General features: G+C 36.9%; 1 protein-coding gene across 2 annotated transcripts in view; it reads right to left on the reverse strand.

The window, feature by feature from the left end:
- LOC125224804 (SH2 domain-containing protein 5-like) overlaps positions 1-25,899 on the reverse strand; it is a 212,853-nt gene extending 186,954 nt beyond the window's left edge. The window contains exon 1 of one of the 2 annotated variants that reach the window (XM_048128265.1): positions 25,679-25,899. In XM_048128265.1, the coding sequence (XP_047984222.1) occupies positions 25,679-25,702 (24 nt within the window). In that variant the 5' untranslated portion in view covers positions 25,703-25,899. The remainder of the gene's footprint in view (positions 1-25,678) is intronic. The other variant, XM_048128264.1, reaches the window with a different exon arrangement.
- Between the last annotated feature and the right edge of the window lie 284 nt (positions 25,900-26,183).

A 26,183-nucleotide genomic window follows, 5' to 3' on the forward strand; every position in this document is an offset into this window, starting at 1 on the left:
TATAAAAGCGTGTTTTTCTAGTGTTTTTCAAACTATAAATTTATTTACTGAAACTGTTTATGTAAGTAATTAGGAAGATCAATAAATATTCCTATAAATCTACCGCATATACAATCTCGAATGGAAGTCATACTTACAGTATGACTTTAAAACTTAATTTACAAAGTCGCCCCGTCGTTTTAAAGCCACCCCGGTTGACCGTACCCACGTTATGAAAGAAACGCCATTTTTAACAGCGTTTGACCGTCTTCATCATAATATCATTTCAAATCAATCTGAACTTAAACATACCATGAAACGATATCGAAAATATTCTAATTAGTTATTATTATAATGATTTAAGTAGGTACGATTTGGTTCCGGATTTCATATCGCACTCCGCTGCGCCGGGCGCAACCTTGCAATACAGAGTTTTGTACTCACGACAATAATACCTTGCAGTTATAAGTAGAAGATAGAGTAACTACAGGAGATAGGGTGACTTTACCGGGTTACCTGGGCCACTTCACAGCACTAGTTATGATTGATTCCCGGGTGCGAGTGACGCCGATTGACGATGTTGGTTCCGGGCCTCATATCACGCTCCGCTGAGCCCGGCGCTACCTCGCAATATGTTTTCTATTGTCGTTTACGTACTACAATACTCAAACTTTCCTAAGACAAAGTCAAACATTTTAATATACCTACGGAGCACTGATGCCTGATGACGGTTCTTCATATAACTCGATAAATGTCGTCAATCGCGATATATCCACGTGACTAAACTTCATGCGTATTGCGTATATTTAAATATTTACAATAATGTATTTTACAAAAATATAATGATAGCTTAAGGCAATACAATTTATAGAATATTATACATTTTCTACGACATAGTTACACATGTTTTGCAGTGATAACTCTTCGGTCATTAGATTATAAGCTATTCAAATTGTATTAGGTACCTTAAATTGTGCAATATGTTATTCTGAAAACTCTAATTTATGATTAACTTATAAATGTATTTATTATGGTTTCGTTATCTATACTAATATTATAAATGGGAAACTGTATGTGTCTGTTTGTTTGTCCGTTTTTCACGGCAAAACGGAGAGACGAATCGACGTGCTTGTGTGTGTGTTTTTTAGTATGTGTGTTGTGTCTGTGTATTTTTATATTTTATTGTAAATTATGAGTTGTGTTACTTGAAATAAATAAATTTTAATTTTTTTAATTTTTTTTTAAGTGGAGATAGTTAAAGGGATGGAGAGTGACATAGGCTACTTTTTAGGGTTCCGTAGTCAACTAGGAACCCTTATAGTTTCGCCATGTCTGTCTGTCCGTCCGTCCGTCCGTCCGTCCGCGGATAATCTCAGTAACCGTTAGCACTAGAAAGCTGAAATTTGGTACCAATATGTATATCAATCACGCCAATAAAGTGCAAAAATAAAAAATGGAAAAAAATGTTTTATTAGGGTACCCCCCCTACATGTAAAGTGGGGGCTGATATTTTTTTCATTCTAACCCCAACGTGTGATATATTGTTGGATAGGTATTTAAAAATGAATAAGGGTTTACTAAGATCGTTTTTTGATAATATTAATGTTTTCGGAAATAATCGCTCCTAAAGGAATAAAAAGTGCGTCCCCCCCCCCCCCCCTCTAACTTTTGAACCATATGTTTAAAAAATATGAAAAAAATCACAAAAGTAGAACTTTATAAAAACTTTCTAGGAAAATTGTTTTGAACTTGATAGGTTCAGTAGTTTTTGAGAAAAATACGGAAAACTACGGAACCCTACACTGAGCGTGGCCCGACACGCTCTTGGCCGGTTTTTTGTCTTTAAAAGCTAGTAAATTATAAATGACAAATTATAACAGGAGTATATTACGAAGCGTTAAGATGAAACATGTTATTATTCAAATTACAAATGCAAACATTTTGCGAAAGTGTCCAAATTACAGTCCAATCCGATAAGCGCGGCCATACTGAACTCGCAGTTCCAATTGGAACCGGCCCAGGACTTCAGCTACTTACTGCGGTTCCCTCAACACTAGCAAATCCCACCTTAGAACCTCTCACCAGAGCTCGTTTTGGATTTACCTAGTCGAATGCAAATCAAACTCGCCTAGCCGAAGTGACAATCGTTGACGACACGTGGTGATTGAAACGCAGTCTGCTCTGTGGCGCCACTACAGAAGAACGATAGATAGGGAGAACTAACTATAAATAAATGAATCCATACTAATATTATAAATGGGAAACTGTGTGTGTCTGTTTGTTTGTCCGTCTTTCACGGCAAAACGGAGCGATCAATTGACTTGATTTTTTAAGTGGAGATAGTTGAAGGGATGGAGAGTGACATAGGCTACTTTTTGTCTCTTTCTAACGCGAGCGAAGCCGCAGGCAATAGCTAGTAATATAATAAGTAAATAAATATTGGGGACACCTTACACAAGTCAACTTAGCCCCAAACTAAGCAAAGCTTGTACTATGGGCGCTAAGCGACGATATACATACTTGAATAGATAAATACATACTTAACTAGGTGTATACCTACATAGAAAACATCCATGACTCAGGAACAAATATCTGTACTCATCACACAAATAAATGGTTTTGTTTAAATGCCTAAAAGTACAGAGTAGAGTTGCGATTCGCCTACGTAAGCGATAGTGAAGCTGGCTAGGTACTAGAACTGTCAAGGGTTTGATTCATATCTCCGCCATTGTTTTGTCAGCTTCTAATCGAAGTTGTTGAAGTGCAGTTTGTTCAACCAGCCTAGGCTTAGGCCGAAGCTGGGGGATTAGTTTGAATAATAACATTTGTAAAGGCTCGGGGATTGAAATAGTAATGACTATTGGAAATAGGATTATTTGATTACGTAAAGTTTACTTGACAGATAGCAAGGGCCTACTAACAGGCGTGTTACGCCATTTATTTAAACTTCGAAATACTATAATAATGTGAAAGTCTGTATGTATGTTGGGATACAAATAAGTATCAATTGTGAAACAAAAATGGCTCCAATGAGTTTCTAGGAATTCATGAAGGAAATTTGGCGGCAATAAGGCTTAATTTTCCTTCTGAGTTAGATGATGAGATAGCATTTACTTACGCAGAAAATAATGCCTGTACCAATCATGAAGCCCTCTGGTTGACGATAATAGAGAATACATTAAGTTGAGTTGAGAGTCCCTGTCTACACAGTAAAGCAGTGAAGGAGGTTGAGAGCTGCTCTGACTCCTACCACATAGCAGTCGAGACTTATGGTGGGCATTCGTCTCCTGCCACAAGGCGTGATGTTGCCTTAAAACTGATGCCTAAACGGTGAAGCGGCCTGTCAAGCAACCAGGCTGTGCCTGATAGAAGTTATTAAATCTGCCAAAATTTTATGTACATTTATAGTGCAATTTTAAATAAATACTTACCAAAAACAAATATGTCGATCTATAAGTAATTACTGTTGAAAATCGTATTAACGATTAGGAAATATGATTGCGCCAACCCGGTGGCTCACGAGCGCTCATCAGATCCACAAACTTCATTAAAATCCTCAAATAGTGCTTTCATTGCCGAGCTTCAGTTACAGCGACGAACCGGTCACTTTTTTTTTTTTTTTTATTATTATTATTATTATATATTTGGGGCATCAACAGCGATACAAACAAACAAATGCTTAACATATTAGAATACAATACAGTAAGCCAATGAAAGATGTCCACAAGAATATAGAATTTTTCTAGCATCATCCCGTCTTTTTGCAACGACATGATAAAAGAGGCTTGTGCGTTTACACACTATCCGATCCGATATCGGGTGTTGGAGCGATATCCCATACATTACAGACGCTATCTTGGATTTTTTCCATTGAAATCCTTCCGACATCCGATATCGGATCGGATAATGTGAAAACGGACTAAGGCTTCAGACAAAACCTTAGTAGATCACACATAATTTAATAAGGTCCACTTGCACCAACTACTTAACTCAGGGTTAGTGGGCTGTCATCTGTCAAATTCCATATAAAACGTTGGGTTAACCCTCCATTTTCGTTGGTGCAAGTGGCCCTAAGAGATGTAGTCATCAAGACTCCATGACCACAAAGAAATCTAGGCCTTTAGGCCGTTTTCACATTATCCGATCCGATATCGGATGTCGGACCGACATCCTACATCCGATAAACGCTTCCGATAGTGTCGGATGTCGGTCCGATAAAACGCATTGTTCCAAATCAATGAAGTATGATTTTGTATCAAAAAATATTTAAAAAATGGTTTATATTTAATAATTATAAGCACTATATCCTAAATATTATATTGTAAAATTAAGATAACGAGCATAAAAAATACTCAGAGTGTCAGGCAAAATAAATAATTTTACATTCAATTATATCTACTAAAAGATGAAAAAAACTAGTATCCGCAATTCGGACCGATGCATTACAACCTTTTTTTTTTCAATGGGAATTTTCAACTAATTTGAATTTCGATTATTAGCAGCTGTTTAATAGACGCCATTTTTGTCACGCACACTACTACAAACGTATATATACATTATATACGCACACAAACAAATATTATCGGCCGATATCGGCAGGACGCTTCCGACATTTTTTGGCATGCCGGACCCCCCGCCAGTTGTCGGGGTATATCGGATGTCGGAAGGATTTCAATGGAAAAAATCCAAGATAGCGTCTGTAATGTATGGGATATCGCTCCAACACCCGATATCGGATCGGATAGTGTGTAAACGCACAAGCCTCTTTTATCATGTCGTTGCAAAAAGACGGGATGATGCTAGAAAAATTCTATATTCTTGTGGACATCTTTCATTGGCTTACTGTATTGTATTCTAATATGTTAAGCATTTGTTTGTTTGTATCGCTGTTGATGCCCCAAATATATAATAATAATAATAATAAAAAAAAAAAAAAGTGACCGGTTCGTCGCTGTAACTGAAGCTCGGCAATGAAAGCACTATTTGAGGATTTTAATGAAGTTTGTGGATCTGATGAGCGCTTGTGAGCCACCGGGTTGGCGCAATCACATTTCCTAATCGTTAATACGATTTTCAACAGTAATTACTTATAGATCGACATATTTGTTTTTGGTAAGTATTTATTTAAAATTGCACTATAAATGTACATAAAATTTTGGCAGATTTAATAACTTCTATCAGGCACAGCCTGGTTGCTTGACAGGCCGCTTCACCGTTTAGGCATCAGTTTTAAGGCAACATCACGCCTTGTGGCAGGAGACGAATGCCCACCATAAGTCTCGACTGCTATGTGGTAGGAGTCAGAGCAGCTCTCAACCTCCTTCACTGCTTTACTGTGTAGACAGGGACTCTCAACTCAACTTAATGTATTCTCTACCGGCCTATAGTCATAGGGCTTACGGCGAAATTATGGGCAAAAGCTGCACTTTATGCAGAAAGCAAGCCACTTTGCACAGTGATACTAGGGACCAATACAAACGTTTTCATCCGAGGAAACACGATTTTCATCCACTAGAATTCAAGATGGCGGACATTTTCCAAAATGGCGGCCGCATATATTTAAAAATTTATAGAATCGTAACGGCTGCACCGATTTTGATGGTTGGGGTGTCTATCGCATCGTATTGAAGCGTTCATTAATATAAAAAAATAAAATCATAAAAAAATTAAGATGGCGGCCGAATAATAAGAAAAATATGAAAATTTCAAACTTTTTTTTTCATTCTCGTGCAATTTTCCAATAAATTTTCTATGATATGGCCACATTTTTATGTCTTTAAATTAAACCTGATAATATTATCTACATAATAAAATAAAAGTCATGAAAATCCGTTGAGTAGTTTTTAAACTATACTCATTTGAAATGGAGCGCGCGGATTTGAAAGACGTTTTCGCACGTGATATAAACAATTTTGGAATCATAACGGCTGCACCGATTTTAATGGTTGGGGTAGCTATCAGTTTGTATTAAAACATTTATTTATATAAAAATTAAAATCATTTAAAAAATAAAGATGGCGGCCGAATAATAAAAAAAATATGAAATTTTCATTTTTTTTATTCTCACGAAATTTACAAATAGTTTTTCTACCATATGGTAACATTTTTATTTATTGAAATAAAATCTGATATTCACATCTGGAATCTGGATAATAAAACAAAAAACATTAAAATCCGTTCAGTAGTTTTTGAACTATACGCATTGAAAATGAAGCGCGCGGGTTTGAAAGACGTCTTTGCACTTGATATGTGATGCATCGTATCGTTTGGTACCGCTATACACGCAAGACTGATTATTTATTTTGGTCACAACTTACTATATTACTATTCAGAATCAATGTTTTTAGTATTTATATACATTATTAGTTTTTTATTCCTAGTTTAGGTATATTTAGACAACCCCCGTAAACTTGACCATCACATAATTTTTATTTTAATACGTAAAAGAACTTAAATGCACATAACATAACATTTGTATTAATAGCAATTGTCCTTTCCGAGGACTCCAGAGATAATTTTCGACAACTTCTGTAGGGGGCTACGAAAACATATATTAATACAAAACATATTTTTTGCTTCTCGTCTAGGTTATATTGAAAGATAAAAGAGATACAAAATAATATCAAACAAGGAAATAATGATAACATAATAATTTATAATATCATTTTTGGAAAATACTTTTTATTTTGGCAGATCCCTTTGCAAATATAACATTATTAATACCTCAGAGGAAAAAATTCCGAAATCTGTGATTAATACATTGCATTATTTGCATTGCGCCGCGCAGGGTAGACCCACAACACGTACAGCGTATTGTTTCGCAGCCTTTTTCACAGCCGCAATTGTCCAAGTATACATATTCATACCGTACCTCCCTGTTCCCAGACCACTGCAGTACCATTAACTATCATTGTACGTCTTCCAACCCCAGGATGATGGCATAGGCTAGGCACAGAAGTAATATCCAGAATATGGGGCGTTGTTATACGACACGGAGTGCTGCCGATGTTGGTTAGGTACTAATTTATTTTTGGTGGTTAACAGTTTCTTGCTCACCAAGTTCAGGTGAACTTTTCAAGCATGGCGATTATTCCTCCAGGAAGACTTTGTAGTTACTGCGATGTTTCTATCAAAGCTGGTATAACTTCAGTGTGTGTGCAAACAATGTTTTAGAACATGATTTTTTCCTTTTGTATTGAAAAAAGAAGTGGTATCAGACGTAAAAGCGTAAAAACCACTAATAGCAGTAGTACCTTATACTCCGGTAGGTTATTCTCATTTGAAGTCTTAAGAAAGTATACTAGATAAGAATTGGAAATTTTCCAATATAATTAGCTCCATAGATCACATGCCTAAATGCTAAATTGGGACCGTTCTTAACACATATTTTACTGAGCAAGCATGGACTCAGGCCTGTTAACCGGTATGGTTTGGCGGCTGAGGCATTCGTAAAGTGTCGTTTTGCCGTCATTCCTGCCTCCATTTACTTTTACATCACGTCCGATCTCGCACGTAACTCCCTGAAAGCCTCCACGGCTACAAACTGCGAGATAAACTCAACGAAGGGCATGGGACACTCTAGCATCCGTTACCACCCTGAACTCACTCGAGGTCTCACATGAGGCAGACCTTTCGAGGCTCTAAGCTAGGTCCAAACCCGAATCTGGCCACTGACTTTACGTCTATCCTTCACCCGAAGACTCCAGTGGTTTTTATTTAAATACCAAGACATCTGTATCGGAAGATGTGATGATACGCGTGAGTCCCTGTTCCGCCATATCTTTAGCGCGAGGTACAATGAGGCTATCAGCTTCTTCCGGTTACGTTCCTATGGTTTACCCTGAAATAGCAGAGCAAATGTTCTCTGAGGAAGGTAAATTGTTTAGAAAAAAATAATCACCACACTTATAACATCAACAGGCTACAGTTTCTGGAAAAAGTCTTGTTGGTTGTCATACTGAACAGTGTCTTCCTGGAGGAATAATGGCCAAGCTTGAAAACTTGATCCGCAGACTCAACATTTATCGGTTAACTTGGTGCGTAAGGAACTGTTTCCAACCAAAATTAATAACCAGCATCCCACCAACATCGCCAGCACTACAAAAACATACGCTCCTTGTCGTAGAAAACAAGTTATTTTATACATAGATATTTCTAAAGCCCCCTACAGAATTTGTCGAAAATTATCTCTGGAGTCCTCGGAAAGGGTCGAAAATTATCTCTGGAGTCCTCGGAAAGGACAATTGCTATTAATACAAATGTTATGTTAAGTGCATTTAAGTTCTTTTACGTATTAAAATAAAAATTATGTGATGGTCAAGTTTACGGGGGTCGTCTAAATATACCTAAACTCGGAATAAAAAACTAATAATGTATATAAATACTAAAAACATTGATTCTGAATAGTAATATAGTAAGTTGTGAGTTGTGATCAAAATAAATAATCAGTCTTGCGTGTATAGCGGTACGAAACGATACGATGCATCACATATCAAGTGCAAAGACGTCTTTCAAACCCGCGCGCTTCATTTTCAATGCGTATAGTTTAAAAACTACTGAACGGATTTTAATGTTTTTTTGTTTTTTTTTCCAGATGTTAATATCAGATTTTATTTAAATAAATAGAAATGTTACCATATGGTAGAAAAACTATTTGTAAATTTCGTGAGAATAAAAAAAAATTGAAAATTTCATATTTTTTTTTATTATTCGGTCGCCATCTTTATTTTTTAAATGATTTTAATTTTTATATAAATAAATGTTTTAATACAAACTGATAGCTACCCCAACCATTAAAATCGGTGCAGCCGTTATGTTTCCAAAATTGTTTACATCACGTGCGAAAACGTCTTTCAAATCAGCGCGCTCCATTTCAAATGAGTATAGTTCAAAAACTTCTCAACGGATTTTCATGATTTTTATTTTATTATATAGATAATATTATCAGATTTAATTTAAATACATAAAAATGTGGCCATATCATAGAAAATTTATTGGTAAATTGCACGAGAATGAAAAAAAAAGTTTGAAATTTTCATATTTTTCTTATTATTCGGCCGCCATCTTAATTTTTTTTATGACTTTATTTTTTTATATTAATTTACGCTTCAATACGATGCGATAGACACCCCAACCATCAAAATCGGTGCAGCCGTTACGATTCTAAAAATTTTTAAAAATATGCGGCCGCCATTTTGGAAAATGTCCGCCATCTTGAATTCTAGTGGATGGAAATCGTGTTTCCTCGGATGAAAACGTTTTAATTGGTCCCTAGTATCACTGTGCAAAGTGGCTTGCTTTCTGCATAAAATGCAGTTTTTTTCCGTAAGCCCTATGACTACTAGCGATTCTGCGCGAAACAAAACATTTTGTTTTTATTATGAGCGTCTTGAACCTGAAACCTTTATTTAATGAAAATTGAATTGTACTTTCGCGTATGTAGTATGTAATAATGTTTTCAAACATATTTTTGTATAGTATTTATTCGTATTTACTCTTAATTTTTTTCTAAGTGTTTATTTATATTAAGTATCATTTAACTAGCCATAAAATAAACTCCATGTACTTAGTCATCACACATATTCTCTTGTACAAGACGTAATTGACAAATTAAAGCATTCTATGCACTTTAGAGTCATATTCGACAGTAAAAAACATGTTTTTAAATATGAAAACGTTCTGGCCGCTCCTAGGCCCTGCCGCCGCTTCTAAAAGTACGTGGCATGGCTAGCGCCCGCGCGCGTTTCCCGCGCAGCCCAGCCGCCCCGCTCGCAGCCTTAGACCATTGTCGTGGCTAGGCCGTTAGCGCCCATAGTACAAGCTTTGCTTAGTTTGGGGCTAAGTTGACTTGTGTAAGGTGTCCCCAATATTTATTTACTTATTATTTTACTAGCTATTGCCTGCGGCTTCGCTCGCGTTAGAAAGAGACAAAAAGTAGCCTATGTCACTCTCCATCCCTTCAACTATCTCCACTTAAAAAATCAAGTCAATTGATCGCTCCGTTTTGCCGTGAAAGACGGATAAACAAACAGACACACACAGTTTCCCATTTATAATATTAGTATGGATTCATTTATTTATAGTTAGTTCTCCCTATCTATCGTTCTTCTGTAGTGGCGCCACAGAGCAGACTGCGTTTCAATCATCACGTGTCGTCAACGATTGTCACTTCGGCTAGGCGAGTTTGATTTGCATTCGACTAGGTAAATCCAAAACGAGCTCTGGTGAGAGGTTCTAAGGTGGGATTTGCTAGTGTTGAGGGAACCGCAGTAAGTAGCTGAAGTCCTGGGCCGGTTCCAATTGGAACTGCGAGCTAAGTATGGCCGCGCTTATCGGATTGGACTGTAATTTGGACACTTTCGCAAAATGTTTGCGTTTGTAATTTGAATAATAACATGTTTCATCTTAACGCTTCGTATACTCCTGTTATAATTTGTCATTTATAATTTACTAGCTTTTAAAGACAAAAAACCGGCCAAGAGCGTGTCGGGCCACGCTCAGTGTAGGGTTCCGTAGTTTTCCGTATTTTTCTCAAAAACTACTGAACCTATCAAGTTCAAAACAATTTTCCTAGAAAGTTTTTATAAAGTTCTACTTTTGTGATTTTTTTTCATATTTTTTAAACATATGGTTCAAAAGTTAGAGGGGGTGGGGGGGGGGGACGCACTTTTTTTTCCTTTAGGAGCGATTATTTCCGAAAACATTAATATTATCAAAAAACGATCTTAGTAAACCCTTATTCATTTTTAAATACCTATCCAACAATATATCACACGTTGGGGTTAGAATGAAAAAAAATATCAGCCCCCACTTTACATGTAGGGGGGGTACCCTAATAAAACATTTTTTTCCATTTTTTATTTTTGCACTTTATTGGCGTGATTGATATACATATTGGTACCAAATTTCAGCTTTCTAGTGCTAACGGTTACTGAGATTATCCGCGGACGGACGGACGGACGGACGGACGGACAGACGGACAGACAGACATGGCGAAACTATAAGGCTTCCTAGTTGACTACGGAACCCTAAAAAGTAGCCTATGTCACTCTCCATCCCTTTAACTATCTCCACTTTTTTTTTTTTTTTTATCTAGCCTATAATGGTGTCCCACTGCTGGGCAAAGGCCTCTCCCCTTAACCTCCATGACTCCCGGTTTAGTGCCTCTTCCGGCCAGTTGGTAAGGAAGGTGTCTAGGTCATCCCTCCATCTTCTTCTGGGCCTGCCGCGTCCGCGCTCTATTTGTGGCATCCACTTGGTGGCTACACTAGCCCATCTGTGAGGATGCATGCGGCAGACGTGACCAGCCCAGTCCCATTTGAGCCTGGCAGTCCTCTCGCCGACGTCGGCAATGCGGGTTTTTGAACGCAAACGTTGGGTTAACCCTCCATTTTCGTTGGTGCAAGTGGCCCTAGGCCGTTTTCACATTATCCGATCCGATATCGGATGTCGGACCGACATCCTACATCCGATAAACGCTTCCGATAGTGTCGGATGTCGGTCCGATAAAACGCATTGTTCCAAATCAATGAAGTATGATTTTGTATCAAAAAATATTTAAAAAATGGTTTATATTTAATAATTATAAGCACTATATCCTAAATATTATATTGTAAAATTAAGATAACGAGCATAAAAAATACTCAGAGTGTCAGGCAAAATAAATAATTTTACATTCAACTATATCTACTAAAAGATGAAAAAACTAGTATCCGCAATTCGGACCGATGCATTACAACCTTTTTTTTTCAATGGGAATTTTCAACTAATTTGAATTTCGATCGTGATTAGCAGCTGTTTAATAGACGCCATTTTTGTCACGCACACTACTACAAACGTATATATACATTATATACGCACACAAACAAATATTATCGGCCGACAACTGGCGGGGGGTCCGGCATGCCAAAAAATGTCGGAAGCGTCCTGCCGATATCGGCAGTTCCATGGTGCCTCGGACAAAAACTGTTGTAGGAGAGTGCCATCGGCATTAAATCCGCAATTTTTGCGTTTTATATCGATTTTTAGTAATAATGATCTATTAAATACATAAATGAAGACCTGAAAGCGCATAAATCTTACATTTTACATCCTTCCTACATCCGATATCGGATCGGATAATGTGAAAACGGCCTTAATAACATTAAAACACATTAATATTCAGTTGATATGCGACTGTGGCAAAACAAAAACAGGGTTAAGGAGCCACTGACAATCAGTCTTGCGGACAACAACGTCCTGTCCTGGCCCCGTAGCCGAATGGCATTTCTGGAACGTCAAACGCCGCAGAAATGCGGATCGAAAATCTCTATCGCTCTTGCGTATTGGCGCAATCCGCGCAACAGAGCAAGACTGCATTTCTGCGGCGTTTCGCGTCGCAGAAATGCCACTCGGCTACAGGGCCGGCCGTCCGGCATATTGATTGTCAGAGGGCTTATTTAGTATTTAATTAGTTAAAATAAAATAACAAACCAAGTTAAATGATTAAACCGGCTTTTGAAAAACAACCTAGTAAACATAAAAAAATACAGCTAAATTGAGAAGCTCCTCCTTTTTTGAAATCGGTGAAAGCAGAATAACAGCGCGCTAAGGACGCCGCTGCATGTTGCGCTTGCGGCGAGCTTCATTACCCTGCTTTCAGGCAACACAGCTTACATACTACAGCCGAGCCTATGTTATTACAATATTTAGTTTCGTAATGAAGATGGCGGGAGGATTTGGGTGTGATTCAGCGGGATTGGTGGGTGGGACTTCAGCACATCGACAATTCTGATAACGGAAGCATAAGGGCAGTTGAGACGACGAGTAAGGCTGGCATTATTATATGCATGGGCATCAGCAATTAGTGGGCGAATGCAGCATGCCATACTTTGAAAAGGAATTTATTCTATAGGAATATGAGTCTTATAATGTATGTAATTTATTTTATTAGGTACCTTCATCGATTGTATTTTTTGCATACCAATGTATCAACATTTGTTTATACATGCTATTTAATAAATCTCAACTGTCAATATCGCACTAATAGAGAAGGGAAAATTGACAGCGAGACACAAAACATTTCGCAATCATACCGAAATCGATTGCGATTGGTCTTGGCTAAGCAAAGCACCCTCTAAATAAAACAAAAAGAGAAGTTTGGCTGGAAATGACATCAACACCTTCTGACAGCCGCGCGAGTTTTTCGAACTACCCGCACTTGGTTTTGATTATAAGCTTGAACTGCTTGCGCACTAGGTACTTGTGTGTCGACAGAGTAACACCCCTAGTGCGCAAACAGTTCAAGCATATAATCAAAACCACGGGGACAACGCCGTCCCTGAAACGTTGGAGGTCAGTTTAATATGTAGTCATACGCGATTAAGTCCCGATAAAAAAAAAATTGTGTAATAATCGTGAAATTTTAAATCATTATTATAAAGTTACAGTAAAGTGAACTATCTGCTTGTGTGCGCTGCGTCCTGTGGTGACCGAGCGCAAGAACAAGACACTTAATTTGCATTTATAATAGTTGTTGCAACATTTTTATGCATATTTAGAGATACAGCAGCAAAATATTTAAATTTGTTTAAAATAGAGTGTTTTCAGAATTACATATACAACGTAAATATATTTCTGTTCTTCATTGTTTGTTACTTGTTTGAAATAATGAATTAGCTAGTGTATCAAATAAGATCAAAATAGCATTAGGTATTTAAGTCGCGTACGCTTATTGAATGAAACAAGATATTCTATAATTGGATCTCAACTCCACGAAGGAGTCTAAAATAGATTCTTAAAGGTAATACGAGATTCCACGTGTTAAAGCCCAAAATGTAATAGTTATTTGTTTTACAAGGGGGCAAAGTAGTTGTTTAACCGCACGTGCCAATATTGATACCCGAGCAAGCGAAAGATTCCAATATTGAACCGCGAGCGTAGGGAGTGGTTCAAAAAGTGGAATCTTGAGCGTTACGAGGGTTTCAAGGCACGTAGGTTAAACAAACTTTGCCACCGAGTGAAACACAACATTTTTCACCACACCAACACGAACAAAATACTGACTATAAAACATCAAAATAAATGAAATCCATTAATTTATTCAATATTTATGATTCAAAATCATAATTTACAGGTAAAATCTACCAGCCAGCTCAAGGCATCAAGTTGAAATTTGTATGAAATTACTTTGCCCCCTTGTGGATAAAATGCAATTTTGCTATCTGTTTTCGAATAGCAAAGAAAGCCTTTACCAGTTGGTGTGGTGAAAATAATATTAATATAACTTGTGAATCCACGCGACCTCTAATCATAGCAATTTCAGAGGCCTGAGTCACATGTAGGTACAGAAACACTGGTGTATGTCATCATAATCCTCCTTGCGTTATCCCGACATTTGCCACGACTCATGGGAGCTTGGGGTCCGCTTTTGACAACTAATTGCAAGATGTGGCGTAGGCACTAGTTTTTACGAAAGCGACTGCCACCTGACCTTCCAACCCTAAGCGTAAACCAGACCTTATTGGAATTAGTCCGGTTTCCTCACAATGTTTTCCTTCACCGAAAAGCGACTGGCAAATATCAAATAACATTTCACACATAAATTCCGAAAAACTCATCGAGCCGGGGTTCGAACCCGAGACCTCCAGAACGAAAGTCGTACGTACTTACCGCTAGCTTACCAGCGCGTAAACACTTGTATATGTATCAAATTTAATTGCGTAGTGTTCCGCAATTTGTTGAATCTAAAAGCGTACAGAAGCTAATGGTGGTCCAAAATTTACAAATGCCGGTCGTATGATAATGCCCATGCAAATCCACGAGGAACTCTCATCGGACTGATTTGATGGGCTCGTTTCACACCTATTTTAGGCAAGCATACCTATAACATATTGTATAGGCATGATTCTGTTTTTATATTATGAAATTATAAACATCACACACACGAAAATAATAATTTAAGTTGTTTCTTCAGTCATTGTCACATTAATTCAGCAGTACCTGCGTATATATTTTTTTTATTTTAATTTTTAAATTAATTACCACAAGTGTCGACTAACCAATCTAAGGCAAAAACCGATATTTAATGTAAAGGATGTGTTTACATTTCTTTTCTTATTAAAATGTTTAGCAAATTCAAAGTCGTCCGCCCACGCGGTCGATCCCCGATTAGTATGCATCGAGGTGCAAAGACCTCGCACCTTTTCAACCAATCGATCGGTATACTATTTTATGGTTGCCAATAATTATTTTAGTACTAATGTGCGTATTTTTGTCTATTTTGTGTGTCTACTGTGAGTTCTTCTCAATAGCACAAACGTCCTGGTATCTTTGTTGTATGGATACAATAAATTTAATGTGGAGGAGGTCTCTCTCCATGGAGAAAGTAAAGAGCATCCACAAACAGTTACTTACGAGTACTAGAACAAAATTAAGATAAATGATATAATAAAAAACCGGCCAAGTGCGAGTCGGACTCGCGCACCGAGGGTTCCGTACAAACCTGCATATGAATTTCAATTTAATACCTCTACGCGTTTATGAGGAAATGGGTAGTAAGGTTAAAATTATTAAAAAAAATATATTATGTGATGTAACTAAAAATTTATGGTTTTCGTAATTTTTCCTTTATCTATGCTATAAGACGTTGCTTCGTACCAAATTTCAAGATTCTGAGTTCACGGGAAGCACCCTGTAGGTTTTGATTCCCTTGCAAGTGTCGAAAATTTGCGGCATAAACGGCTCTATCTTTTGATTGCGTTGGCTTAGAAGTTTGATTTTTTCACAGCTTCAAGGGACAGTAGACCTGAGTAATTGATATAAATTTCAGCTTCATACCTCCACGCGTTCCTGAGAAAAATGGTCTTGACAGACGGACGGACGGACAGACGGACAACAAAGTGATCCTATAAGGGTTCCGTTTTTTCCTTTTGAGGTACGGAACCCTAAAAATAAAAAGAATAAGGAAAAAAATAAAAAATCGTAACTCCAGAACTGTGGCTGCTAGGACCAAGGTTTTAAGGACGAAAAGGGAGGAAATGACACCACAAACTCCCCAAAAAATGTTTGTCGGTTCATGTGCGAAACACCCTGTATAATGATGTGGCCACAAGCTCAGGCGAGCGCTGGCCGCACTTGACCTTTCGCGTCAATATTTTAATGTTTTAAATCATTCGCATACATTATGCAAATGCTCCCAATGCCGCAATCAGCTGGATATTATTTCAAGAGCTTATTTAAACATTAAATATTATTGCTGGTTGGTGAAATTCAAATCAAAGTTTCATTTTAATTAATATTGAGGTATTGTAGGTAGTTTCATTTTAAAATTTTCTTTTAATCTTTAAGTAAATCTAAATTACCTTTAGAAAAAAACAAAATAAGTATGGAAATGGAATAAGTGCAACTTGCTTCTTGTACAAAATTTAAGGCAAGAATTTATTAAAAAATTCTTCAATATTGAAATACAAAATCCTTTAGTATATGTATTTATATCATTAAACAACTGTTTAAATATATTTATAAACCAAAAATACAATAATTTATTAATAGTTCCTCAACGCACAAGTAAATTTATTTTTCTACTTGTCGACTGTAATCTGTAAATTAGGGCACCACAGACTAAACTATAAGTGCTAACTTTTCAGTGTTGGATACTCTATGGCAGTTCCGACTCAATTATAATAAGCTCATTATAGTTGACTTTAGTTAACTGTAATAATTTCAAAAATAGAACTTCATACAATTTCTATACTAATTTGCGATACCTGGCAAATTTTCCTGCATCTGAAACACATTTTTTTTTTATCTGTCGCGTTATCGGCCAATCAGAGACGGTTATTACAAACAATTGGTTGCTAGGTAATTCGATGTTGATACAACGGTGAACGACTCTATTAACATTAATTTTAACTTGCATGAATAATGATATTTCCGTCCATTGATGATGAAGATGATGACTCGTAGAAAAAGTATTGTATTCAATTGTCATATAATTAAGCTTTTCACTCTCGTACCGTACTATTAAGCCATTCAGCAAGCTAAACATGGTACTCGACTGAAAAGCTTTGTATTATATCACGATTGTATAAAATACTATTTATTCGAAAACATAATAAATGTAATTATAGTAGTTCTTCAGAAGAATCCTTACAAATAGGTACACACTTTCGAGTTGCCTTTAGACGAGCAAAAACTTCCCGGAATTGTTTTCAGTTTCCTAAATTAAGTTCATAAAGAATCTGATTTAATTATGAAAATTCAATAATAACTTTAGCATTCTTATTTTGAATGAAAGCTGAACTTGATGTTGTTTCCTATGCGATAATAAAAATTTCAAACCGCTGTCGTGGTCTAAAAAAAATGTAGTAAAAAAAACAAGTAATCGGTAATATTATAGGAGCGTTTTCACACTATCCGATCCAATACGGATATGGGATATCGGTTCTACAATAAGATATCAGATCGGATAATGTGTAAACGCAGTACGTACTAACTCTAGAAAATCTAAAACCTTCCTATTTTATAAATCCTCATGAAATAAGTAGGTATTAAATAGGTATTTAATAATTTTAAAGAAGAAAAAAATCGCCGCCGAATGTTGGATTATGTAGAAACGTGTAGGTATTTTTTAAAACTGATCAGAAGTTACACTGCACCAAATGTCACTATTCTGAACGTAAACGCAAGCTGTTCTTGTATAAATACCAAAGTCATTATAAGCGTGCCGTTCAAATTTAAGGAGTTCCATTCTGATCTTCATCAGCAGTTTCACTGCACCAAATGTTCTGGACGTAAGTGCATGATGTTCTTATAAAAATACCAAAGTCCCTAGAAGTGTGCCGTTCAGATTTGAGGAGTTCCGTTCTGACCATCATCAGCAGTTCCACTGCACCAAATGTCACTGTTCCGTACGTAAATGCATGCTGTTCCTTTAAAATCACAAAAATCACCATATGTATTGTAAGAGGTTTCGCATTCAGAATGAAACCTTTTACAGCAGTCATGGTCGCTGACTGGCAGTCCCTGATTTAAAATTGGAACAGTATAAAAACGTCAAGAAAAACAGACACTTCAATGGGGCATTCATATAGAAGCAGCGATTGAGAGTGAACGGTTGTACTTAGCTCCTAAAATATAAAAAAATATTGATTCAAAGCGTTGTTTAAATGTTTGGATGCTCTCCACTGATAGGCCGACTCTCTTACATGGTGGAGGCACTAACGTCTGAAAGTTTCCCCTAGTTTCGGTTTCAGAGTTTTCAGACAACGAACCCCGACCTCATAGCGCGAGGAAGCGCATGCCAAGCGATAAGCCAAACGCGCTTTAAGAAGAAGGAAAACAAAGTGACCATCGTCGCCAATACGAAGAGCTATTCCGGGTGATATATTTCTTATTATCTAATACTCATTATCACCCATTCCGTAGTTAAAATATAGCTGTGCAGAATTGACGTAAAAATTGAATGCGAGGCATTCAACAGAGCAACGGGCGCTCAAGATTGTGTTATTCAAGAAACTCTACGACTCCTCTTCGGTGACCATGGGCGTCGACGCAAATTGCGTGAACATCAGCTCCATCATACCTATATACTTAATCATACACATATGCAGTAAATCTTCCTAGATATGTAGGTTACATTAGATAGGCAATGTAAATTTAGTTTCAATCTTTTAATTATACATTATATTGTAGAACTCACGGAATAATTGTGATTTGTGAACTAAAATGTACATTATTTCAAAGGAAAAATGACTTGTGACAGAAAATGTCATTTACCTATCCCTAGAAATGAAAAGGTTAATTATTTGTTAATAATCGCATAGGATTAATTATTTTAGCACAAAATATAACATGTAGAATACTGTACATATTATTTATGCAATGTTTATTTTATTCCATAATGTTTTCCTATAGCTACCAATAAGGTTAAGTTAAATGAAAATATAGAAAATATGGAATAAAACACACCCCAAACTGTAAATATTTAATAAATAGATATAATTGTTTAAAGTTATAGAGTAATACGTCACAACACCCTTATAATTTCCTGACTACAAAGAACAATGTTCATACACATTTCTTTTACATGTATCAAGACAAGGCCGACTAGATGACCAGTTGATCCAGCTGTTCACGGTGTGGCGAGATGGCTGGCGGTCATATGCAACCCCACTTCGTCGTCATCACCAACGTGCAGCGCACTGCAGCTGCAGCAATCTTCATGAGCCATTCGGGCTCCACTTCACTTCGCAACCGGCGCGGCGGGAAGATTGGCGGCCATGAGAAGCCCCCACTTCAACGCCACCGCCAACAAGAATCGGCATCTTCAAAATTTTATTATGTTTTTTCATGTGAAATAAACGTTTTGCCTTGTTTTTTTACTGGAAGTTAGGAGAATTTGCTAACAGCTGTCATGTCAATGTCATCTAGTCATGGCCACAGACAATTAGCTGTCAGAAAGTTCAAAATAAAAGGGTTTAGTCGATGGGCAGGGGTTAGGTTTTTGCCATTGGTTTTCCTAACCATAGTCCATATCTGACTAATTTGCGAGGACCTTGGCTATAGTCCAACTATCCAAATTATGGCGGTCTCAACCGTGGACTAGGCAACCACGCAAAGAGCGTTAGATGTTGGCTACCTTGAATGAGGCTGTCACTATTGGGTGTTAGGAGATTTTTTTTTTGTGTGTAGGGGGGCCTGGCTTAGGTAGGGCCAACCGGTAGTTAGGGTAGAATAGGATAGGATAGGGTGTAGTATTGTGAACAATGGCTGCTTCTAACATAAGGGGGAGGGATATGTAAGAGGTTTCGCATTCAGAATGAAACCTTTTACAGCAGTCATGGTCGCTGACTGGCAGTCCCTGATTTAAAATTGGAACAGTATAAAAACGTCAAGAAAAACAGACACTTCAATGGGGCATTCATATAGAAGCAGCGATTGAGAGTGAACGGTTGTACTTAGCTCCTAAAATATAAAAAAATATTGATTCAAAGCGTTGTTTAAATGTTTGGATGCTCTCCACTGATAGGCCGACTCTCTTACAGTATGCCTTTCAGATTTGAGGAGTTCCCTCAATTTCTCCAGGATCCCATCATCAGAACTGAGCCCTAATAAAAATGTGACCAATCTGTAAACATAATTATACATTCAATCAAAAGAAAAATTTAAAAAACGGTTCAGTAACGACGGAGATATCGTGGAACAAACATTAAAAAAAACATACAGACGAATTGAGAACCACCTCGCTTGAGATTTGGGGCGGCGGTTAAAAACTGCATTTACTTAAGTAACGAGTTTCAGCAAAACTCTATGGTTTTAATACCTAGAAAAGTAATTACAACAAACTTGCTTCAATGCAGCAAAAATATGAAGTAATTTAACTTGGCCGCTCAGACAACGAGTCCCGACATCAATGTTTTTAGGGTTCCGTACCAAAAAGGTACAACAGGAACCCTTATGGTGCGACTCTGTCCGTCTGTCTGTCCCTCTGTCACATTCCTAAATATCTCGAGGACTACTAATGCTAACAACTTGAAATTTGGAATAGTTGTGAACATTGTAAACATCTACAAATAGAAAGTATATTTTTTTTAAATATAATAATTTTAATTGTAGAAAATGGCCAAAATGAAAGGGGGGCAAACTGTAAATTTCAAGTGACTAGGTCAAGTCGGCTGTCCAAAATCAAAGCCTAGCAAGTGCATTTACCGAAATTTTGCAGGAGAGGCAAACAAAGATTTTGTTAAAAAAAATTAGTACCAAAGACCTTTTTCTCACAAGACTTGGTTTTATATAAAGAAGTATAACTTGCTTTACAAGACAAACTGTTGAAACTAAATGTATGTGTCTATTTAGAACTTTTATGTGCCTTACTAACAATTAATTACAAAAAAATAATAATATTGTTTCGTCAATTACAAAACAAAAAGCTAGCAAGTGGTCTTACTAAGTATTTTAAATGGTTAATTTTCGCATTATCCCGGCATTTGCCACGGAATTTGCCACGGCTCATGAGAGCCTGGGGTCCACTTTGACAACTAATCGCAAGATTTGGCGTAGGAACTAGTTTTTACAAATGCGGCTGCCATCTTACCTTCCAACCCGAAGGGTAAGTAGGCCTTATTGGACTTAGTCCGGTTTCCTCACGTTTTTCCTTCACCGAAAAGGGACTAGCAAATATCAAAATGTCGTTTCGTGTCTGATCACATTATAATATTTGTTTGATGGGATCATAATAACAAAAGGCAACATTATTAGACAATTAATAAAATTTTATGCATAAAACAAAAATTAGTCATCGGGTAAACAAAAGGCTACTTGACCCTTTTTATAGTTTGTCTTACTTAATTAACGGAAAAAAAATATCACTATATTTTATTATGGCTTATAAACCGCAAAAAAATATTTTAAAGAATACGTTTACGTAATATTTCAGGCAAAAACAACATCAGCCATGTCATCTATAAATTTTCTGTGAATGAAGTCATTCAGTGCGAAAACAACACTTTCTGACAATTTAAGTACGAGGCATAAAGGTATTATGTAATGTCAGCGATTGATTTGACATGAATTCTATGAGGTCACTACACGGCCGACAGAGTTTTCGGTGGCCAAAAAAAATTTATTCACATTTATGAATTAAAAATACGTAGACATCGTACACATTTAATAGGTATCCAAAATATTACAGAAGACAATTATTTATTGTGCCAAATTAGATATGAGTCTAGTAGCCTATTCGCCTCCAGTTTAAAGATCATCCGAAAGGTCATTAATTGGCAATCGACTCCAAAAATCACGCCTTGTTTTTGGCATTAAAGGCACTAATTTTGCAACTAGAGTGTCTTTTTTTTGACACGATAGTTTCATATGTAACACACGCCATATACTGCACATCAACAACCTGTTACAAGCACTATTAGGTACTACTGGCAGTTATTCCTTTAGGTAGATTGGAAAGGCATAATTGTTAGAACTATTTTAAGTTGCTCCCATCGTCAAATATATATAAGTAGGTTAAGTAGGTACCTACGTAAAATATATCGCAAAAATAATGTTAAAAAGCATTCCGAATGTTAATACCTCGATCCAAGCCCCATTAAAACATCACAATTAAAAAACCACAATTCAGCACCACAAACACTTTTGCGATCGCCACACACAATATTAAATAAGTATAATATCACGGGCTAAATAAAACAACGAACATAATGAGAATGACTATCTAGAAGCAGCTGCTAAAATTCGTCTCCATCGATCACTTTTATTCATCATGCGTCCGCGCAGCAGCGCTTTCATTTATATTACAATACTCTTTGAGCAGCGCAAAGTACGACAAACTAGAAACTTCAGGTTGAAACTCATTCCCGAAATTCGGATCCCGAACGGAACAAACGCGGGCGGGGGCGCGGGAACGGCGACCCATTGAATTCAAACTTCACTCATTACTGACTTGCTATGTTTTATTTATTGTTATATTTGAATTCCTTGTTCAACCCTTCGGCAATTTTTAAAATTTAAAACCTAGTATGGGACAATTCCATATTCAAAAACCTAATATGTTCCGTTTACAAACTCAGAAACCTAGTATAGCATGCACTTACTAGGTTTTTGGGCTTGAAAATGTTACTTACTAGGATTTTGATTTTGATATTTGCATGTAAGATATGCACTTGCTAGGTTTAGAGGGTTCCGTAACTTTGATTCTAATTGAGATAGAAATACAGGTGTTTTTGCATTAGACGCAGCTCAAAATTTGAGGCTGATTGATTAAAAAAACGTATTTTGACAAAAAATGTCCCTTGCTAGGTTTTGATTTTGGACAGCCGAAGTGGGGTACCGTTGGAAAGAGCTCAAATTGAACGTAAATAAGCTATTTTTTATAATTTTTTTGTTGTGGAAAAAAAAAGAATTTTGAAGGAAAATGTAAAAAAAAATACCGTTCCCCCCCCTTATCTCCGAAGTTTACCAACGAAAAATTATGAAAATTTTAGTAAACATTGGTTTTATGCTATATATTACAGGAAAAATATAATCGTGTTTGTATTTTGAATACTTTTTTTTATTCAATAAAACTTTTCAGATTTTTACTTTCAATTTACCCACCCTTGCGGATGTATATCGTACTTCAAATTAATACGAGGTGTTACGTAAACCATCTTCTGTCCAATAAAGTAAAAACTGTTTAAATCGGTTAACATTATAAAGAATTATCCCTGAAAAACCAGGTCGCGCAAATTAGTTAGCAAATTGACCGGGAGATGGCGCTATACACTATAATACTCATTAGTGCCTATACTTTTGTCTTCTAGTAAAGTCATTAGAGTTATATGAAAATATGAGATTATTTTTACTAGGTAGTTTGAAAGAAAGTTTGTACGGAACCCTCGTTGGGCGAGTCCGACTCGCACTTGGCCGGTTTTTTTTTACTGGTATTTCTTATCAACATGATAAAATATCCATACTAATATTATAAATGGGAAAGTGAGAGTCTGTTTATAAATATTTGTCCGTCTTTCGCGGCAAAACGGAGCGACAATTTGACGTGAGTTTCAGATTATACATTTTTGGTTTGATATATGTATTTGTTTTAAAGAATAAATGACGGAGTAAACTAATAGATAATCGCAGCAGTCATGCGGCGGCATATATCATTGATTAACAAGTAAACTGCCAGTAATAATGCAACGACAGTTGATAATATATCCGAACATCAACTTTAGATGCCGAGCTGGATCATGATCCATATAATATACCTACTATTCTGCTAGGTCTACTCAAATTCTCATTGTCCAGTGGTAATAGGTATATTTATAAGCTGGTTATCCAGATATTGTAAATGGGAAAGTGTATGTGTCTGTTTGTTTGTCCGTTTTTCACGGCAAAACGGGGCGACAATTTTACGTGATTTTTTAAGTGGAGATAGTTGAAGGGATGGAGAGTGATATAGGCACAGAACTTAATTTAGATAGAAGAAACAAATTCATATATTTGTATAGGGGCCGAGCGTGTCAAATTTTGTACTGAAGTTGATTCTTGCCTGTAATTTTAAATATGTCTCAGGCTCTTGATTGTTCATAATTTTTGTGTTGTTGCAATTGAATATCACGTAACGAGGCATTTTTTATGTTTTGGTTGACTTCAACTTACAAAAATTGACGCCCGAAAGCTGCAAGCTGCGAATAAAGACGGACAACTCAGTGGATTTCACTGAGTTCATTTGACACGCTAATTAGGTACGTTTGCTTGATCTATGGTATATATGACATCTGTGGATATAGGTTATTTTCTGACCCCCCACTTCCTTACCTTACTCACAATTTTCAAATTTAACGCGAGCGAAGCCGCGGGCATAAGCTAGTTTCATTATATTTATGTACATAATATGCCTTACGGTATATTAGTAAGTATGAAACTCAAATCGGGCTTGAAACAGCAGAATCGGCAAATAAGTTTAGTTTGTTGACCGCCCGCAATGTATTTTGCGGCGCTTGTTCCACCGCGATAACGACACAGTGTTGCTTGTTGTCATCGCTATAGCTTGAAGTTCCCCACTCGACCAATCCATTACAAATACAGTCGAGCTCATAAATATATGTATATTTTTTCCCCTCACTAGCTCGGAAAGACGTGTTTTGTCCTTTCCTTTAATACCAGCGGGTAAAAACGCATTTTATCCACTAGTGGGTAAAGTAATTTGACCTTGAAAAAAGTCAAATTAACTGCTTTAAAATTCATAAAAGTGGGTGAATCTAGTGGTGAAGATGATTTACCACCTGTGTAACTACTGGAAGCAGTGATAAACGCGTATTTTGCGTTGTACTTTCCTCGCTATAGTGAGGGGAAAAGTTTTGTGTTGTGTTCACGAGTGCAAATGTATTTTACTTCTCGTGTGTTGAAAAACTCGCAAGTTCAGGATTCTATTCTCGAACCACTCGCTTCGCTCGTGGTTCAACTATATAATTCTTAGAATACAACTTTGCACACTTGTATAACAAATAACTATTTGTTTACTTCGGGCTTTCACCGACATTGCTTTTGTAAAACCTAGGTTTTACGACAACGATTGGTAAATGTATCAGGCAAACGTTTAGGGAAAGTTCTATGAAAAACTTGTGTCAATTGAGTTCAATGCTTTTTTACAGAGCTCACTTTTCAATGGTTGTTCACTTTGGGTTGTTCACTTGTGAAGAATATGAACGCGGCCACCGTTGCGCTTAGTTTAATCAGTTTCAGTTACGTGCAAAATTTGCATCGCGACGAAGTTCGGAAAGGAGTTGACCCCGCTGGACTCATAAATTTAATAACTGTGTGTTGCAAGGTGCAGGTGAAGCATTGCTTTAGTTTATTAAGTTAATGATTTAGTACCTAGACTACCTAGGTACCACCACCTATTGTCCACTCCAGCTCCATTAAATGAGAATATCAATTATTATTACCTAAAAAGCTTATTGAATGAATATAAGTTACCTACACGAATCAAATGGTCAGTTAAGTTGATCATTCTGACCTGTTTGGATCTGATGATCATTATGATTTTATAATGGTATTTAGCGAAAAATATTATTTGTTCAGACTGAGACCTCCAGTTATTCATGATTATTTGCGAATAGTTTCTAAATATTTCAGAATCACTACACCTACATAGTTGGAAGGAAAACACATTTTTTAAAAGACAGGCAATGATTAAATTGACAGGTATGTAATTATAAACACAGACCTCGGCATTGCGCACAGTCAGCATACTCCGTCATCCCAGCACCGTCACACAACACTCACTGACCATCAACAGACCCTATCTCCTCACAACAAGATTCAACACGACACAACACCATCACAAAAATACCGGGACACTAGTTTTTGCGACGCGCGAATTCATACTGCGCGAAATAGACGGCGCACCGTCGACCTGCTAACATGAAAAGGTAAAGTTTAAATCAAAATTGTATCTAAATGTGACCTTAAAATCTTTAATTTAAAGTTGATGTTTAAGTTCGTTTGTATTTCAGATATAGCCTTTTGGGTTATGAAGGTAGGTCGCAGTGGGGAACCGGTCAGACGAGCGTCTGCGGCGGTCAGGTGGGCGAGCCTATACGAATTACGACTATTTATACTTCTAGACGGTTTTGTGCAACGTTGTCGATAGGCGGTGGCAATGGCAAACACGGTGGCGGTGGCAATGACTGGTCGTTTTTAAATGGATGTCAGTTGTAGGATCACAAGTG

Source organism: Leguminivora glycinivorella, chromosome 3 (genome assembly GCF_023078275.1).
Source record: "Leguminivora glycinivorella isolate SPB_JAAS2020 chromosome 3, LegGlyc_1.1, whole genome shotgun sequence".
NCBI lineage: Eukaryota > Metazoa > Arthropoda > Insecta > Lepidoptera > Tortricidae > Leguminivora > Leguminivora glycinivorella.